Source organism: Podospora bellae-mahoneyi, chromosome 3, assembly GCF_035222275.1.
Source record: "Podospora bellae-mahoneyi strain CBS 112042 chromosome 3, whole genome shotgun sequence".
NCBI lineage: Eukaryota > Fungi > Ascomycota > Sordariomycetes > Sordariales > Podosporaceae > Podospora > Podospora bellae-mahoneyi.
The window spans coordinates 2,340,862-2,359,005 of NC_085882.1; the positions used below are offsets into that span (position 1 = coordinate 2,340,862).

At 53.1% G+C, this 18,144-nt stretch overlaps 8 protein-coding genes across 8 annotated transcripts; 6 read left to right on the top strand and 2 right to left on the bottom strand.

Annotated features, from left to right (window-relative positions):
* Nucleotides 1–265: 265 nt before the first annotated feature.
* Nucleotides 266–1,141, top strand: QC761_306840 (uncharacterized protein; the record flags this gene model as incomplete). Its single annotated transcript, XM_062877825.1, has 1 exon — nucleotides 266–1,141. One exon carries the CDS (start codon nucleotides 266–268, stop codon nucleotides 1,139–1,141), a length of 876 nt encoding a protein of 291 aa, XP_062733637.1.
* Nucleotides 1,142–1,491: 350 nt separating this feature from the next.
* COX11 (Cytochrome c oxidase assembly protein cox11, mitochondrial) lies at nucleotides 1,492–4,638 on the top strand (the record flags this gene model as incomplete). The annotated part of the gene is made up of 3 exons (XM_062877826.1): nucleotides 1,492–2,028; nucleotides 2,089–3,431; nucleotides 3,540–4,638. 2 exons carry the CDS (start codon nucleotides 1,492–1,494, stop codon nucleotides 2,572–2,574), a joined length of 1,023 nt encoding a protein of 340 aa, XP_062733638.1. The 3' UTR covers nucleotides 2,575–3,431; nucleotides 3,540–4,638.
* On the bottom strand, nucleotides 2,942–5,512 carry QC761_306860 (uncharacterized protein; the record flags this gene model as incomplete). Its single annotated transcript, XM_062877827.1, has 1 exon — nucleotides 2,942–5,512. One exon carries the CDS (start codon nucleotides 5,510–5,512, stop codon nucleotides 2,942–2,944), a length of 2,571 nt encoding a protein of 856 aa, XP_062733639.1.
* A 68-nt stretch (nucleotides 5,513–5,580) lies between these two features.
* On the top strand, nucleotides 5,581–6,697 carry QC761_306870 (uncharacterized protein). Its single transcript, XM_062877828.1, has 3 exons — nucleotides 5,581–5,723; nucleotides 5,882–5,985; nucleotides 6,041–6,697. Exons 1-3 carry the CDS (start codon nucleotides 5,685–5,687, stop codon nucleotides 6,492–6,494), a joined length of 597 nt encoding a protein of 198 aa, XP_062733640.1. The 5' UTR covers nucleotides 5,581–5,684; the 3' UTR covers nucleotides 6,495–6,697.
* Nucleotides 6,698–7,011: 314 nt separating this feature from the next.
* PMT2 (Dolichyl-phosphate-mannose--protein mannosyltransferase 2) lies at nucleotides 7,012–10,645 on the top strand. Its single transcript, XM_062877829.1, has 6 exons — nucleotides 7,012–7,686; nucleotides 7,825–7,955; nucleotides 8,030–8,084; nucleotides 8,143–9,400; nucleotides 9,450–9,508; nucleotides 9,564–10,645. The coding sequence occupies exons 1-6, from the start codon at nucleotides 7,552–7,554 to the stop codon at nucleotides 10,149–10,151; spliced, it is 2,226 nt and encodes a 741-aa protein (XP_062733641.1). The 5' UTR covers nucleotides 7,012–7,551; the 3' UTR covers nucleotides 10,152–10,645.
* A 783-nt stretch (nucleotides 10,646–11,428) lies between these two features.
* Nucleotides 11,429–12,274, bottom strand: QC761_306890 (uncharacterized protein; the record flags this gene model as incomplete). The annotated part of the gene is made up of 1 exon (XM_062877830.1): nucleotides 11,429–12,274. One exon carries the CDS (start codon nucleotides 12,272–12,274, stop codon nucleotides 11,429–11,431), a length of 846 nt encoding a protein of 281 aa, XP_062733642.1.
* Nucleotides 12,275–13,728: 1,454 nt separating this feature from the next.
* QC761_306900 (uncharacterized protein) lies at nucleotides 13,729–15,969 on the top strand (the record flags this gene model as incomplete). Its single annotated transcript, XM_062877831.1, has 1 exon — nucleotides 13,729–15,969. One exon carries the CDS (start codon nucleotides 13,729–13,731, stop codon nucleotides 15,967–15,969), a length of 2,241 nt encoding a protein of 746 aa, XP_062733643.1.
* Nucleotides 15,970–16,595: 626 nt separating this feature from the next.
* WWM1 (WW domain-containing protein wwm1) lies at nucleotides 16,596–17,919 on the top strand (the record flags this gene model as incomplete). The annotated part of the gene is made up of 3 exons (XM_062877832.1): nucleotides 16,596–16,949; nucleotides 17,010–17,649; nucleotides 17,677–17,919. Exons 1-3 carry the CDS (start codon nucleotides 16,861–16,863, stop codon nucleotides 17,917–17,919), a joined length of 972 nt encoding a protein of 323 aa, XP_062733644.1. The 5' UTR covers nucleotides 16,596–16,860.
* Between the last annotated feature and the right edge of the window lie 225 nt (nucleotides 17,920–18,144).

Sequence of the window (18,144 nt, forward strand, 5' to 3'; positions counted from 1 at the left end):
GCGCCTGGTCTCTGCTGTGCCTTGCTTTGGTCCCCTTGAGCTGCCGCTTTCCGTAGCCTTGACTTGTCCGGATCAGTCCAAGGTCCAAGACATCATCGACTTGTCCCCTGCGAAGAAATTGGTATAAGTTCTCCCTCCCTTCGATTTCAGGGTACTACACCAGTCAACATCTCACAACCATTCCAAACGACTTGGGTATCTCTCGAATACCACAACAACATCATAACCCACCCCTTACCCACGAGGCAACAGACACCAAGTCAACATGTCCCAGATTGTCCCACGCAACGACGCCTGGCGCACGCACCCGCCTCCGGGAAGCAACCAATACCTCAGCGACAATGGCTCCAACTGGCTCTTTGCCGTTGCCGCCCTCTTCGGTGTCACCACATTGGGCCTTTTCGCCCACAAGTTTAAGGCCCGCAACGGTGAACGCTTCTTCCACTACCTCTTCATCATCGCCGCCTTTGTCGGTCTCATCACCTACTATGCCCAGGCCTGCGATCTCGGCTGGGATGTGATCGCGCAGGCGAACCAGATCAACCGAAGCGGTCTCACCCGTCAAATCTTCTGGCCCAAGTATGTCTTCTGGGTTGTCGCCTTCCCCGCCGTCGTTATCGCTCTTGGTGTCCTCTCCGGTGTCTCCTGGGCCACCATCCTCTTTAACGTCTTCCTCACCTGGATCTGGCAGCTCAGCTACCTCGCCGCCGCCTACACTCCATCCAACTACAAGTGGGGCTTCTTCGCCTGGGGTCTCCTCGCTCATCTCTTCCTCCTATACTCTACTCTGATCCACAGCCGCAGGAACGCCACCCATGTTGGCATCCGTAGCGACTACACCAAGCTTACCGGCTATGCCAACTTCCTTTGGCTCATCTATCCCATTGCCTGGGGTCTGTCTGATGGCGGTAATGTCATTGGTGTTACTGCCAGCTTCATCTGGTTCGGTATCCTCGACTTGCTCCTCATCATCGGCTTCGCTGCTTTCACCATTGTCCTCTCCAGACGGTGGGATTATGGCAGACTCAACATTGCCTTCACCCAGTATGGCCGTGTCCCTGTTCACGCTGGCAGCTTCCCCGAGAAGAACTCTCCCCATGCCAACGCTGCCGTTGCCCCCAGCACCCGCGCTGCTGTTTAAGTGATTGATGAATAGCAATGCATCATCAATGATGCTTGTTGGAGTGGTCACCGTCTCAACTTGAAGCGGAGGAAGGAATAGGTGTCGGAAACCACTCATTTACCCGAAGTTTATGTCTGTTGTTATCAATTCATGGGACAGGTCTGCATTTCAGAGATACCCAAAGTCACTCGCTAGTTGCGTTGGTCATGTAGGATAGAGTTGGACTGGCTTGGATTGGAGGAGGCGGTAAAAATGTCTGTATACGGCAGACGTAATAGTATAATCAATCAACTATTTTGATGAACTATTTTGAGTCAAATGTCTCGAAACCAAGATCTCAGTGTGGTGATCTCTACCTTATGTGAGCAATGTCCAAGACTCACGACGATGATGACGGTTTTATGAGCGAATGCCTTCTAGAACCACTCCGTGTAAGTCCCAAAAAGGAAGGAGCTATGACCACCACCCACCCATGCACCCCACTTTTGCGCAACCGCCAAGCCCAGAACACCCACAAGCTCCAAGCTCGCCTTGGTTGCGCAGCCGTTCAATTGGGATTCTTTTTTGAGAAGTCCATCATCAGACGATCTTCCACACCTACCAACACCCACGGTCACCACCATTCGGTCACACCAAACATGAATTCAATACCAAGAATGACCCGGCGCCTAGCCGCCACTTCCCAGAAACGCTTCTTCACCCCCAACACCCCCCGACGAGCGAACCCCCAGCAACACCCACACTACCACCAACCCACCCCCTCCGGCTCCAAGTCCTCCAACCCAGAAATGGACAGGATACACCAGCTCTACCGCCAGCGGAACCGTTCAACCGCCTTTTACACAATCTCTGTGATCCTCGGCACAGTGGCCTTGAGTTATGGTTCAGTACCAATGTATAAAATGGTTCGTCCCCCCTCCCCTTTCCCCTCCCCCCTTCCGCCTTTACTAACCTCCCCCCGTCAGATCTGCCAAACAACTGGCTGGGGCGGACAACCCGTCCGCGCCCACGGCGGCTCCTCCTCCTCCTCCTCCCCCGACGAAGACATAACCGCCAAACTCATCCCCATCACCACATCCCCCCGCATCCGCGTCTCCTTCTCCGCCTCGGTCTCCGACCTCCTAGACTGGAAATTCGTTCCACAACAGCGAGAAGTTCGGGTTTTACCGGGAGAGACAGCGCTGGCGTTTTATACCGCGACGAACAACTCTGACAAGGACATCATCGGGGTGGCGACCTACTCTGTCACACCAGCACAGGTGGCGCCCTACTTTAGCAAGATTCAGTGCTTCTGTTTTGAGGAGCAGAGGCTCCAGGCCGGGGAGACGGTGGACATGCCGGTTTTCTTTTACTTGGATCCCGATCTGCTAAATGATCTCAACATGAGAGGGGTGGAGAGCGTGGTGTTGAATTATACTTTTTTCAAGGCTAGGTATGATGATCAGAAGTGAAAAAACTCGCCTTCTCAAAGAGGGAAGAGTCGCCATTGGGGTGATGGAGGAGTGGCGTTTGAGAAAGGAGTAACGTCACGGGAAAGAAATGAAAGATATAGGGTGTAAGATAGGGTGTGAGATATTATTGTTATCAGGTTCAAAGGCATCATCATAGGTGGTGGGGGGGGGTTACATGAAAGCATTTCCCCGACCAGAAGGCAGGAAAATTCCTGGTCGGTTGGCATACAGGAGTGTGGGCGGCACAAACTATGAGATCTCATCTTTTTTGTATATATACATACACGTTACACGTACACTTATATTCTACAAGAGGTGATACCCGAAATCTTACAACATTATCTGTACAACTTTTCCTCCGACAAGATCAACGTGGCCCCCCACCACCACCCCACCTCCCCTCACTCTTAGCCCCCTTCTTCACCCCCTTCATGCTCCTCCTCGGCCTGCTGAGCTTCGCCTCCTTGCTCTTGAGCTCCTTGTTCACCAACCAGGCGTTCAGCGGGGGGCGATAGCCGATGAATTTCCCTTCGGGGGAGTAGACGTCGATGACAGGCCAGTTTGGTTCCGGCTCTGCAGTGGTGTCTTGTTCTTCTTCTTGTTGTTGTTGTCTCTGGTCAAATTCATCTTCCCAGTCATTTTGACTTTCTTCTCTTGGTGGAGAGGGCTTTTCATCCCACGCGGCCCAGAGATCTTCCCTCAACTGCTCGTCAGACATCCTCTCGTGTCTGGGGGTGTAAGCCGGTTTAGGCTTGCGTTTCTCCTTTTTCGGTTCCTTTTCCCGAGAGAGGGAGTTGACCGGTTCGGGCCGGAGGTCAAGCGTTGGGGTGGTGGTGGTTGCGTCCGTTGCCGGAGAGGTGAGCATGTGGAATGGGTCCGAGGAGGGGGGTTTGGCGTATACTGGCTTTGGGGCGGAGTTGTCGAATAACTTTCTCGTGCGGACTTGAACAGCTAATTCTACCCAGCCGACGCCTTCAATGAGGATATCGATGCCCAAAACGCGGTAGGGGAGTTGATCGACCTTAAGACCGACGGCTTCTTTCCTTGTCAAGGGTCCAGTACGGGCTTTGGTGATGTCATATCTTAACTGGAACGCTCCCGCATGCTTGATCTTCTCGCCCGTCCCAGGGAGGGCAATGTTGCCTACTTTTGGTGCATTCGGGTCTTGGGTTTGCGTTGCGATGGCCTTCTCGGTGGATGTGAGATGCGGGTCGATGGGGGTGAAGGCGTATGCCAGAAAAACAAGCTCTTCGTCTGGGGCGACGTTGCGGGGTGTGATGCGGATGAAGCCACCGATGAGCAGGGACTGACCGGGTTTGATGGTTTGCTGTTCTGGAACAATGCGTTGTTTCATGACGAGAGATGTGCGGCATTCAGGGCGGACGAAGAGTTCGATGTCGCCTCTCGACAGGCCGGGGAGATCGATCAGCTCGCCTTTGCCAGATCCAAAGGGAATCCTGATGGGGGAGGCGGTCGTGCCAGGGAGGGAAGAGACGATGGGCATGGTTGGGTAGGCGGTCTCTTCTTGCGGTGGGGGTAAGAGGTCGGAGACCGTGTGGAGACTGAGGCCGGGGAGGAGGGTGTTGCGCGCTTCTTCATCCTCGGGGTTTTCAGTAAAAGAAAGTGGCTCGGCTGTCCTCTTTGCGAAGACATTAACGGGGGCAATCTTCTTCTTGTTGAGCAGCACCGCGGTAGCCTCTGACATGCGGTTCTTGGGAAAGACTGCTTCAAAAAGCTGCGATTTTCCAACGTTGACTTTGCCAACCATCCAGCATGCGCCGCCACGCTTCCAGACATCTTCCTTGAGCTCCTTGGTCCACCATCCTCGCTTGGCGCTAACGCAGTGGACGTTTCCTAGTCTGACACGTTGACCAACCCTTCCCAGGGCGTCACGGAGGGTCTCTCGAATATAAGGCATCATGGAGTCGACCATTTCCTTCTTGGGCGCCAAGAGATCGGAGCGAGTGACGATAAAGCTCATCTCAATTAACCTGCCACGCTTATACTTGTGTTGCCCTCCTCTTCGGTTCTGCGTACGTAGGGTGATGTCCAGAATGCTGTGGAGCCTGGGCAGGAGAGACATTGGGAAGTCGGCGGCGTCAATGATATGGTAGATATGGTTGTATTTGTATGGTGATTCTTCGATGGTCTCCTGGATAGACTCCAGAGTCGGGTGGTAAATGGAGTTGCCCGTAGAATTGTGAACCAGATTATGGCAGCGATCGCACAGCGGTGGACTTTCAATCTTCTGCAGTTCGCGTTTGCTTGGGGGCTGTCGTTCCTGGGGTAGGAGTGATTTGAGATCGATGCCCGCTTGTGCCAGCGCGTCAAGGTCCAGCCCACTCAATGCATCTTTGATAATATCATTCTGTTCCAATTTGTCCGGTTTGGTTGTTTTATCTAGTCCCAAATATTGTCTGATGCTCTTCCGTGACATATCATAGTAGCCAGCTTCGTCGGGGACGGCGGTTTGCGACAGGGCACCGCAGCCATGGCATTGAGGCGGTAGTTTCTTTTTGGGTGCAACTTCGAGGCTCGTGATTTCTTCTGGCGCATCCGAAGTATGCTCGAGACCACTTGACTGCTTGTGGAGTCTTCGGAGTTGTCGGAACTGACATGGCGCATTCTGACGATGGTGTGGGATAGAAGGTCGAGAGTGAGGGGCATTTGCGACAGTCGATAGCGATCGAAAGGCGGGGCATAGGTAGAGAGGCACTGAGGTCGGGGTGAGATGCTCGGCATTAAACACACTCCCCAGCCATCTTGAAGACGCAGTCCGGCCCGGCCGAATGTGCATGATTGAAAAATATCGATTTGACAGATCTGACGTTGAAGAACTGGCAGCCTTTGACTTTGCGCAACCCGCATCTTCATCCAAAATTTCTGGACCCAGGAACTTTTTTGGCAAGGGTTGCGGCCGGCAACCCGGGCTTGGCATCGATAACAGAGCTCCCGGCAGGCAAAAGCGGTGAGCTCGGTTCCTGAAAATTATTACAGGGTCGCTCAGTAGCTTGAAGGTGGTGCTGCCCGCGCGATAGCCATCATCGTCGAATACCTCCGCCTATCACATCCCGCCTGTTTCGAGCCTAGCCACTCGAGACATCTTCACCATGGTCGGCGTAATAAGGAGATTACACAAGCTCAAGGCTGTAAGTGTTACTGTGTGCTGAATGAAAGAATTGCTGGACTAATTCGATATCTCTGTTACAGAAGGTTCATCTGCCCCCCAGACCCCTCGTCAACTAACCACTGCGCCGATGGTAGACAGCCTACTGCCCAGGGTACAACTTGCTAACGATATTCATAGCTCCTTGACATCAGGTGCGGGCCGGGGGCTGCCATCTTCCCCAGCGATGTGACCAGGATACACCTCGAGTTTGCCTATGGTCTAGCAGGACACTTGGGACCAAGGTACGGCAAATATGGCTACGAGCATAGGGGAAGATATTGACGAGTCTTTTCTTAGGAAATTTTGGAACACAAATCTCCCACGACTGAAATTCTGGAACCCCGCTATTCCGATGATTGTCAACCGAACAACAGACGTAACTGGGCCAGCGGTGTTGAGTGTCTACTTCCGCGAGCCAGGCTCGATACTGCAGGAATTGCAGACGCCAAGTTCATCTTTCCACGGGTTCGCCAAGGCCCCACAACCAGCCGAGGGCGAGCGTGTCCTTACGATTGATATGAAGAACCTGCCGTCCGAGAAAATTCTCGACGAGCTCATCAGCAAGAGTGGCGCGGTTCCAGTAAGACCAACACCACAAGACGAGGCCGACTTGGCCGAACTCAGGGACTTGGAGCGCACGGGAGAGATCGACCGGGAAAGAGTAAAGAGGAAGACGGATGCTGAGAAGAGGGAGAAGAGGCTCATTGCCCAGGCGCAGTCTGAGGCTGCCGCTATCAGGGCTGCGCTGTAAGCAGCTTGTTGGTGGTGTTGGGGACAGTTGGTTGAGCGTCACTCTGGGTTCGGAAAGAGCCCGGAGCTTGTATATCATCATATGTAAAGCATTACCCAAAAGAACATAAAATTCCACAATGTTTCTGGGCTTTATCTGGGATACTGGAAGTTTTACATGGCAAAGGGCATGGGATTCATGAGTTTCCTATTCTCCGATACCCCACCAAGATGTTTCCTCGAGGGAGCTCCGAGCGCGCCACTTATCAAAGATCTGTCCAGACAGTTGATATGTGAGCCGCAAATCACATTTCTGCAATGTTTCGTTTCGTGTAAGGGATCAAGTAATTGCTGGTGCTACGGCAAAGGGATGAAGTGCCTTACCCACATCCATATATACCTTCAGGAGCAACCCTAGGGTGAGGTTATCCTTGAGATGCCAATACGCGAGCAATATATCTCATCTGCATCACCGATAAACACAAGGCTAAACCAGGAAAAAGGAATTGATTGAAAGGCTTGGACTCAACATAGGGTACCATTTATCAAGATGTTGGTTGACAGGCTCGTGTGCGACGGCTTACAGGGCGCTGGTACGAGGGAGGACCCCTGCAGCCCACACACTATTTCTGGGGAACAGGGGGCCAGGGGGCTTCGCGCCAAGCCCAACCTGGAAGTGGTGCTCTCGTTCGACGGGGAAAAAAGGCCACGACTGCCTTGGGGGAGCTTCATCCCTTTTTCCCTTTCAGCTGAAGCTCTTCAAGCTCGACTTCACTTGCGCGAGAGCTGCACGCTTTCTTCTTCATCGCCTCCCATCAAGTGTCTCCATTTCTTTTTGGGGGACACTTTCTGTTGGGTGCTTTCTTCAACCAATCTAGGTACTGGACGGGACCAAACCTTGTTCCAGCACGCACTTTATTCTTTTTTCGACACGCTCGTTTTAGCCATTTTATGATTTGCATCTCCATATCAAGACAACCGCCAACACCGAGGCCCGTCCGCAACCACCCTGAATATCAACACCACCACAAACCCAATCCCTATCAACGAAGCCGAATTGATTAGTCCCCTTCGCCATCATGGCCGCCGTCAACGACAGAGGCCCTGTCGTCACTGGCGCTGATCTGGGCGATGCCCGAAGGCGTAACGTCCCAGGCACTCCCCAGACAGTTGCCGTCGTCCCAGAGCCTGATGATAAGAAGAAGGTCAAGAAGGTGAGCACCAATTACCTCTATCTACAGTATCTCGGGTATCCGTATCATCACTGGCAATAGGATGCCCCGCCAGGGCATTGGGCAGCTTGCGCCAGATCGTCTCCTTGTGGCCATGTGCTAACAGCTTGTGTTTGATAGGAACCGTCCTTCCTCGAGATCCTGGACCAATGGGAGTGGATCATTGCCCCCATCGTATTCACCGCGCTCGCTTTCTTCACACGTCTCTACAAGATCGGTCTTTCCAACATTGTTACTTGGGACGAAGCTCAGTTAGTAGACCCCCCGTTATCTCGTCGTTGTCTTGTCGTTGCAACGGTGCCGCTAACCTGACGGCCTGCGACAGTTTCGGAAAGTTCGGTAGCCACTACCTCAAACGCGAGTTCTACTTCGATGTCCATGTATGTTCTCCCGAGTATTAAACAGCCAGAGCCTTTGCTAACCGGGCTGTCTTGCTAGCCCCCCGCTGGAAAGCTTCTCGTCGGTCTGAGCGGATATCTTGCCGGTTACAATGGGTCCTTCGAGTTCAAGTCGGGAGAGACCTACCCTCCTGAGCTCAACTACACTTTTATGCGCCAGTTCAACGCCTTTTGGGGTGCCATTTGCGTCCCCCTCGCCTACTGGACTGCCAAGGAGCTCAAGCTCCGCCGCAATGCTGTCTGGCTCGTCACTCTTATGGTCCTCTGCGAGAACTCATACACCACCATCTCCCGGTTTATCCTCCTCGATTCTATGCTCCTGTTCGGTACCGTTGCCACGACACTCTGCTGGGCCAAGTTCCATGGCCAGCGCAAGAACAGCTTCGAGCCCGAGTGGTTCTTTTGGCTGTTCATGACTGGTCTTAGCATTGGTTTCGTTACCAGTGTCAAGCTGGTGGGACTTTTCGTCACTGCTCTGGTTGGTCTTTACACCATTGAGGATCTCTGGAACAAGTTTGGCGACACCAAGATGCCAATCTCCACCCTCGCCGCCCACGTCGGAACTCGCGTCGTTGGTCTCATCATCCTGCCCTTCCTTGTTTACCTTCTCAGCTTCGCCATCCACTTTGCGGTTCTCACCAACAGCGGTCCTGGCGATGCCCAGATGTCTTCACTTTTCCAGGCCAACTTGAGGGGGACTGAGGTCGGCAGGAACAGCCCATTGGAAGTGGCCATCGGTTCCAAGGTTACCATCAAGAATATGGGCTATGGTGGCGGTCTTCTCCACAGTCACGTTCAGACCTACCCCGAGGGCTCTGGCCAGCAACAGGTTACCTGTTACCACCACAAGGATGCCAACAACGACTGGTTCTTCTACCCCAACCGCCGCGATGCCGATTACGATGCCGCTGCCGAACCCCGTTTCATTGCCGACGGCCAGACCATTCGTCTCCTTCACTCCCAGACCGGCCGCAACCTCCATTCTCACCAAATCGCTGCTCCCATCACCAAGGCCGACTGGGAAGTTTCCAGCTACGGCAACATCACTGTTGGCGACGAGAAGGACCACTGGAAGATTGAGGTTGTCAGCGATGCTGCCTCCAGGGACCGCTCCAAGATCCGCACTCTTACCACCGCTTTCCGGTTAAAGCACGAGGTTTTGGGCTGCTATCTCCGCGCTGGCAATGTCAACTTGCCCCAGTGGGGTTTCAAGCAGATTGAGGTTACCTGCACCAAGGACAACAAGCCTCGCGACACCTACACCCACTGGAACATTGAGTCTCACATTAACGAGAAGCGTAAGTCAGGATTATGAAGTGTGACAAGACCCTTACTAACTGTCGATAGTCCCTCCTGGAGACCCTGGCCAGTACAGGTCGCCCTTCTTTAAGGACTTCGTGCACCTGGTAAGTGACTGAAAACCGGCCGTTGCATCTCGATGACGCATGCTAACTCTGCTAGAACGTTGCCATGATGACCTCCAACAACGCCCTTGTGCCCGATCCCGATAAGCAGGACGACTTGGCTTCTCAGTGGTGGCAATGGCCCATTCTGCACGTTGGTCTCAGGATGTGCGGCTGGGACGACAAGATCGTCAAGTACTTCCTTCTCGGCAACCCCCTCGTCTATTGGGGCTCGACTGCCGGGCTCGGTGTGTTTGGTCTTTTGACCGTCTGGTACATCCTCCGCTGGCAGAGAGGGTACAGGGAGCTTTCCCAGTTCGACATTGACCAGATCCACTACGCCGGCATCTACCCCGTCATTGGCTGGTTCCTCCACTACTTGCCCTTCGTCATCATGGCTCGTGTCACCTACGTCCACCATTACTACCCAGCCTTGTACTTCGCCATCCTCACTTTCGGCTTCCTCACCGACTGGTTCACCCGCAACCAGAAGAAGATTGTTCAGTACGCCACTTATGCCGTGCTCGACGCGACGGTCATTGGGCTGTACATTTACTTTATTCCCATCTGCTGGGGCATGACTGGTCCCAACAGGCAGTACGGCTACATGAAGTGGTTTGACACGTGGAGGATGTCGGATGCTTAAATTCTACCACCAAGGGGATTAGGAGGATGCAAAGGGGGAAATAAAAGGGATATGTGGAAACATGTGTTGTTGAAATGTTTCTTGTGTTGCTGTACGATGTTTTCGAGGCGTGTGTGGAATGGTTGATGGCGCGTTTGGTGTTGTGTGCATACCTCCTGTTTTCTTGATCTACACAAATGGTTCATCTATCTATCTGGCTTGGGCGCAACAAAATCTTGAAGGGGCGTCTGGGTGGGATAGGTAGGGCTGTTGTGTAAAGGGAGGGGGAAGGTGTGCGGCGTTATAAATGGGAGAGGACACACCAAAACAGCGAAGGGAAAAACATTCATCGGGGCTCTATGAGACCTCTCTGTCTCGTCATCACTATCTCTAGACATTAAAACTCTAATGTTTTGTTTTTGTTTTTTGTTTTTCTTTTGTTTTTGAGGTGGGGAGGGGAAGGGAAGGGAGAGGTTAGATAGATGAATGTGGATGTCTGTCGAACTCATGTGCCTGGCTGCCCTGAACAAAACTTGCAATGTGAGATGCCGTATGGCTCTCTAACTTCAACAGCCCTCGACCATTCATGGTTGTCAGAAGCCAGGTAGCTAGGTAAGCAGACTGGCTTGCTCCTTGACCTGGGTCAAATCATCACAGTATAGTCAAGTCGAAATGTCCATTGGTCAATAAAGGAAACTTTGACATACGTCCTCCCTTCCAAACAGACCCAGTGATTCAGCCCCCTAACGAAGGACAGTAAACCACCCAGTCCACTGCAAATGACCTCGAGTAAGCATAACTCAGATGAACGAGATTTGTGCCGCGAATCGCAGTAGATATACTCCCAAATATATTTTTTTTGCAACCCGTCACACCTAGCCCCTCCGAAATCTATCACTCAGTGGGTTTCCATCCTCGGAAGGGGGTTGACCCCCTAGGAGCTTCGACAGTCGAAATCCTTAGTCACTCAGAACGCTTCAACGCTGTAAATGCAGAAACCTAGTTACAATTGCTCTCCCTTGTCCAGTTTGTTTAATCAAGTAAAATGATGAATAAATAAGAAGGTGAGGGGGTATCATCTAATCTCTCCCTATGCTTTGATGTGTGTGTGTGTGTGTGTGTGTGTGTGTCTTTTGGACCCTTGTGTATCTTTTTGCTCCGGTGACTTGCCTTGCTTGCTCTCGACAACAACACACCCTGCTCCCTTTTGCAACTCAACCCCCAGCATTACTATTACAGATCGTCCTGCCCCTGCTCCCCCATAGTAACTCGCCCTCACCCCCAACCAGACTCCTTACTCAACAGCACCCGCCCGAGCTCTTATTCGCACTGTTCGTCAACCTCACCGGCTTGCCCCCCGAGCTCCCTGGCGGCCCCCCAAAGTTCGGTCCCTTCACGCCTGACCTCCTGTCATTCAAGTCGTATTTCCCCTGTTGAATGTTCCCAAAAATCTTTTCGGCTACTCTCATAAAGGCCTTTTCTACTCCCTCCCCGCTCTTTGCGCTAGTTTCGACGTATTCAAGCACGCCATTCCTACGGGCCCACTCCTCCGCTTCTTGCCGTGAGACCTCGCGCTTGTTCTGCCCTCCCTCTGCTTCTGGTGAGGCCAGATCGGCCTTGTTACCTACGAGAACAACGACGATGTCGGGCTCGGCGATCTGGCGGAGGTCGTTGAGCCAGTCGGTGACGTGCGTAAAGGTGGACTTGCGGGTGAGATCGAAGACCAAGAGCGCACCGGATGCGCCGCGAAAGTAGGATCTCGTGACGGACTTGTACGTTTCTTGTCCGGCAGTGTCCCAGAGGGAAAGCTTCATGTGCTTTTGGGAGGCAGCAGCGGCTGCTTCGGACTGGGGGGTAGGGACTGTTGGGGGTTTCGGGAGGCCGGCTGGGGGCTTGCCGTTGGCAGGTTTTGGGGAAGACGGAGTGGACGGTATTGGGGTTGAGCTAGAGCACTCTTCTGTGGTGGTGGAATAAGGGGGACCGACGGGGACGATGCGGGAGCCAAACTCCACGCCGATGGTTACGTCATGATGGGTAACGAAGCGGCCTTCGCAGAGACGTATGGTCAGGGAGGATTTACCACAGCCTGAGTCGCCTATGCATACTAGCTTTGCGATATAGTCCCAGGCGGGTTGGGAAGTCATGAGGGTTGGTGAGAGGGGGGGATTTGATGGGAGCGAGGACGGAGTAGGAGGAGGAGGAGGAGGCGAGGGTTGGGACTTGGGAGAGAGAGGGAGGACGGATGTGTGTCTCGGGGTTGGTTTTGTGTCTTGTGTGTGTGTGTGTGTGTGTTGCGATGGAGAACCTGCGGGCTATCGACAAAATCGAGAGGTTATTAGCGCTCGTCGGCGTGGATCAGGCGAGTTGATGCACGTCGTTCCGTTAGGACTTGGCGGACAGGGGACTTGGTCTCTGGGTGATCAAGAGATATTATCCGTAGCAAAGGGTGTCGTACAGATGCCGGGCTTGCTGGTATCGGGCAGTGGTAGGCTACTGGTTGACTGGTTGGTTGGTTGTGTGATGTGAGAAGAGAAAAGCGGTTTGGCAGTTGGCAGTTGACAGCTCCTGATGTTTGAGGGAAGGGTTGAAGCTTGGGGTGGTAAGCTCGCTCCCATGATTCCACTTGTCCACGGGTGGATCAGCATCCAGCTGATGTGCGTTGCAGCAGGTGATGGGGCCTGGCCAGCCGTTATCAGTGACGCAAGATGCTGATAACACTCCCCTCCAGTTGCAGATGCATTATGGCGGTCTGGCTGAACAATGTGACTGCGTCATGGGACACTGTGCCGGTATGCATTCTTTCATCTGGCCGTAGGACTGAATAGCTGCAACAAAGAGAGAGATAACAGCATTCTTTACTTACCGGTATATCTAAGCTGCTTTGTGTTGCTGTCCTGGACCTCTGACTCAAGAGCTCTCTTGTTCGGTGGGTAAGTTAGTATGTAAGTAGTGAGGACTTCCCCACATAGGATCAGCAGCCTACGTGGGATAGTTGCATAACCGCAAGGGTGCTTTGAGACTAGCGAGTGTCGGAAAAGGTGCATGGGGGCTTGCAGCACCTGGTCAATGGCCGCCAGTCACATCCATCGCCTGCGTCGGTTGCGTCTTGCGTGGTGAGCACTGCCGGGCACAGTGCACTGGTTGCCTGCCCTTCCACGCCTTCTCATGCGACAGCTGTTTTGACTTTTGCACAACAACCGTCTCTTACTTCTTCCCTGGGAGGCAGCAGCAACCTTACCGTATCTTCGGAAACATCTCCTCTCCCCGGAAACTAGACCTTTCGAAGACACCGGAGTCGTACTGATTTGAGGAACTATACTGTCCCGTCTCAAGTCATCATCATTACATATCTCTGAGGTGCCCGACATACTGCTCCCATCCACACACTATTAGCCAGCCGCCCTGCCCGATCCTACCCCCTCTCCTCGTTCTATTTCCCCTCTGGACCACTCAGCAACTGCCAATACTCGATCCAGTGTGTCTGCGAGGAAACAAACGCCCTCTCTGGAGGGTGACGGGAGTTTATCGACATGTTCTCTGAATGTAAGTTTGCCTGGAGTCAGCCGCTGCTGCTCTTGTGTCTCACGGACACCCGCTTATGCCATTTCCAGATGCCTCTAAATTCCTTGCGCAGTCGCAGTCGAGGTTCTCCAACTTTGCCGGCCAGCCAGATAACGCCGACAGACCATCACAGCCGTCCGGATGGCAAAATAGAGGCGCGCGATTCGGGGGACGTTCCTATCTCGGTCGGGGCGGCGGTGGCAACCCGTATCAAACCAGCAACTCCCGGTTCGGTAGTATGGCAGCCTTCGGTTCGAGGTACAATCAGGACGCCCCGTTGTTCCAACCCCCACTAGATCACGATGAGGAAGACGAAGAAGAGAGAGATCGAGAGGCCGCAGACATTTATGCTTTGCAACAATCACGCCGTGTCCTCGCCGCCGGCCGACTCGAAGAAAGCACCGAAACAGATAACGATGGGAGCCGCGCTTCGATAGAGCAAAGCCAGGAGTATGAAGGATCTGGGTCTCTTGGGGAACGTCTCCGAGGCATCCGGAGTAGCTGGAACGGCCCCAAGAAGTACAAGAGGGCGACCATGGAAGAGGAGCCACCAACAGAACGGCCGGAGCCGAGGAAGCACATACGCGAAATATCGAGGGATAGCACGGATACCAAAGGGATGGAAGATGTTGGTCTAGAATCAACCATCGCCTACAGCGAACCACCAGCGGACTTGATGATGGAGGACAGTACCCCTCCGGCTTTCCAGAAGTTCAGGTCGCCTGGCGGTCCGTCGCGCCCGCTGCTTAGGAGAGATTCTGGCGAGGATTCGGAGCTTGGACTGCGACCGCCCAGCTCAGTCGGGACAGAAGTTAATGCCACTGCGCTGCCGCCAGCATCGTATGGAGAAATGTTTCGGCACGACGCCTTCTTTGCCTGGATCTACCTGATCGCCCAAGCATCCCTGTTTGCTACCTTTGTCCTAATCTTCATGCATACAAGTGGTAACAAGGCATCTGGAGACACTATCTACACCACGCTAAAGGCATCTTTCCATCTGCTGGCTGTCGACACTTTGGTGGCCATCATAGTCTCCATGGTATGGTTGGCTGCGCTGCGGTCGTTCGTCCGACCGCTTGTCACCCTGGTGTTGGTGGCGGTGCCAATAATCCTCTTATCGTTTTCGTTGTATCCGTTCATTTCGAGTTATCAGGAGACTGGTGGCAGTTCACGATTCCAGGATACAGCCATGAGATGGGCAGCGACGATCCCTGGTATATGGGCACTGATATGGGTATACATGGTTTGGAAAGGCCGCGAGTCTATTCAGTCTGCTATGAGCATTCTTGATTTCTCGAGCCGCATCCTGACGGCGAATTCAGCTCTTATTTTAGTTGGCATGGGCTGCCTTGCTGCTGTGGTGCTCTGGACGTGGACTTGGCTTTTCATGTTCACTAGAGTATTTCTCGGTGGAAACTTCTCCAGCAAGCTCGCCAGGTTCATCATCAACGCTTCGACTTGGTGGCTGGGGGCGTACTTTATACTCATGTACCTCTGGACGCTGTCGATCATCTCCGCGGTTCAGCGGAGCACAACAGCGGCGACGGTGTCGCAGTGGTATTTCCATCGGAATGCGGTTCCAGCTCCATCTACTAGGGACGTTGTTTCCGCAGCCCTGAGCCATGCCATGACCACTATCTTTGGAACCATCAGCTTGTCGACGTTGCTAGCTCTTGCGATCCGCCTACCCCTACTGGTTTTGCCGCGGAGACTGGCTCATATCCTGACCATGTTTGTCTACTCGTTCATTCCGACCCCGATCGCGGCATTGACGAACCCGTTGACCTTGACATATGCGGCCATCCACTCGCAACCGCTGTCGATTTCGGCCAGGGGTCTGTCATCGATGGAATTCCTAGCACCCCAACGGCCTACCACTACTCTCACACCTGCCGCGTTGCCCAAGCATAACAGGCATTCGCCTCTTCTTCCCTATCGGCTTGCGAAGCTGATCCTTCACGCCACGCGCTTCATGATGGCCATTGCGCTGGGATTTGCAGGGTGGGTCATGACTGCGAAGCAACTCGAAATCGAAAGGCAGGGCAAGGTGGGCATCCGGGGAAGCGCCTATGCGTATGTGGTTGGGTTAATCGCCAGCTTCATAGGCTGGGGCATTTTGGGAGCCATGGAGGGCATTCTCAGCGGCATTGTTGATGGCGTAGTGGTCTGCTATGGCAGCGAGAAGAGAATGTTGACCGGAGCGGGAGGATACTGCATGGAGGCGGCGAACCTGTTTGGGGATAGAAGGGGACAGGGTGACAGAGAGTCTATCTATTAGAGAGACTTTTTTTTTATTTTTTTATTTTTGGAACTTTTTGGTTTTTTTTTTTTTATATATATGCTCAAGCGCGGCGTTGTTGTGGATTATCATTATTATGGAACATACATTAGGAATGGGATGAAAGAATGATTGGTTTAAGTTTTCTTGTTTATTTTATAGTGGTGGTAGGGATTACCGGGAGTAGAGAGTATTGCATGGACTGGTGTCCGGTAGAACGGAGACGGGGTTGTATAAGGGTTAACTCTAACTTGAAGAGCAGCATCGTTATAGTGAACAGGATTACCTGTGTCGTTACAAACTAGAATTGATCATGATATTCTATTTTGTTACTGCCGCACGCTGCGGGGCTGTGTAGGTCTGGGCAGGAGGGAGAAGGCGACTCACTCTCTATGGAATCAGATGGACAGCACGATGCCATGACGCCTTCCCGCCCCGGATCGAACCAAGAAGGGGGCTGTGCAAATGGTCGGGTGAAGTCGAAAGTCCGTCGTTCGTCTTTTGCCCCTCACTGAGCAGCTCTACCTCCAACATCATCATACGCCACACTCGACTACGTATGCTTGTCGACCAGGTGTAAAAAAGGTGCCTCCTCTTATCAAGCATCTGTTATAAAAGGGTATGTACATGAATTTTGTTGTTATTCTCGTGTTCTCTTGCTCAATTTTCGAAATATTTTTCTCTTACATTGACCAAACTTCCCTCTCTTATCGATTGCCCCTCTTTCGTCATCATAGCTCGCTCTTGATCACTGTGCCCCGCCATTTCCCCTGACAAGACAGATCTTGCCACTTACACCAAAGTAGTCGCGAAAAAGATATCCTAGAAATCGGCATTTTCAGCATTTCATTTTGCCGTTCAACAATCAGCTTGCTATTATCCCACAAAAACATGGCCGACTTTGACGCTCCCACCGGCCCTCCCCCGCCCAAGGTGCCAGAAGGCTGGGTCGCGCGCTGGAACGACCAGTACAAGGAATGGTTAGTAGCTTCTTCCCCTTCCCCCCCCTCTACCCAAGCCCCATTACTAACATTTGTTAGGTTCTATGTAAACACCTACACCAAAAAGTCCCAATGGGAAAAACCCACCCAGCCGGCCATCCCGCCCCGCGATGACGCTCCTGCCGGTCCGCCCCCGAGTTACACCGCCGGGGATGATAAACCTGTTGTTGTTTCTGATGCAAAGGTCAATCCTTACGATAATACCAACCAGTCGACTACGGGCGGTGCGTCCGGATCTGGGACCCATCAAACCGAAAGCGAAGACGAACGCCTGGCTAGGCAGCTACAGGCGGAGGAGGACGCTAGGGCGCGGTCTCATGGGGGTACTACAACGCCGCAGCAGAGCTTTCCAGGACAGCTCCCGCCTAGACCGGATAATCTTGAGAAGGGGAAGAGTTTCTTGGGGAAGTTGTTTGGGGGAAAGAAGGGGGGCGGCGGTAGTCATGGGTCGGGGGGGACATTGGGTGGGTTGGGGGGGTTGATGGCTAATCGCCCTGGGAGTCACAGTCAGTATCCGGGGGGTTATGGAGGGCCGGCGCCGCCTCCTCAGGGAGCTTATGGTGGTGGTGGTTATCCTCCTCAGGGAGGATACGGCGGTTATCCTCCTCAGCAGGGGTATGGAGGTTACCCTCCTCAGCAGGGTTATCCGCAGCAGGGTTATGGGGGTTATCCTCCTCAGGGGGGGTATGGGGGTTATCCTCCTCAGGGGGGGTATGGGGGTTATCCTCAGCAGGGCTATGGTGCTCACGGTAGGCCCGCGAAGAGTGGTCCTGGGATGGGGATGATGGCTGGTGGTGCGGCGTTGGGTGTGGGTGCTGGATTGCTTGGTGGTGCGTTGGTTGCGGATGCGATACATGACAATCAGCAGGAGGCTTATCAGGAGGGGTATCAGGATGGGGCGGAGGGGGATTTTGGTGGGGGGGATGATTTTGGGGGTGGTGATTTCTAGATTGGCTTCTAGAGTTGTGGTGGTGTGAAGAGGAAGAGTTGGGTGGTTGGTTGTTTTCTTGTTGTCTCTATTACCCCTCTGTGTTTTTCTTTGCTGTGGTGTTTTCTGTGAACCTATGATTGGGATGGCTTAGCATGGTGTCTACGAAGAGTTGCAGATGGTGTATGTTTGTATATACATGTTATGAATAAATGAGACCAGACTGTTATGCTCTTGGGTCAACAT

Bases quoted from the DNA above. Each gene is read 5' to 3' on its own strand.
- QC761_306870 (XM_062877828.1), top strand. From the start codon at position 5,685: ATGGTCGGCGTAATAAGGAGATTACACAAGCTCAAGGCT. The intron at 5,724-5,881 runs GTAAGTGTTACT...CGATATTCATAG, and splicing joins GATTACACAAGCTCAAGGCT to CTCCTTGACATCAGGTGCGG. The intron at 5,986-6,040 runs GTACGGCAAATA...GTCTTTTCTTAG, and splicing joins GCAGGACACTTGGGACCAAG to GAAATTTTGGAACACAAATC.
- PMT2 (XM_062877829.1), top strand. From the start codon at position 7,552: ATGGCCGCCGTCAACGACAGAGGCCCTGTCGTCACTGGCGCTGATCTG. The intron at 7,687-7,824 runs GTGAGCACCAAT...TGTGTTTGATAG, and splicing joins ATAAGAAGAAGGTCAAGAAG to GAACCGTCCTTCCTCGAGAT. The intron at 8,085-8,142 runs GTATGTTCTCCC...CTGTCTTGCTAG, and splicing joins AGTTCTACTTCGATGTCCAT to CCCCCCGCTGGAAAGCTTCT.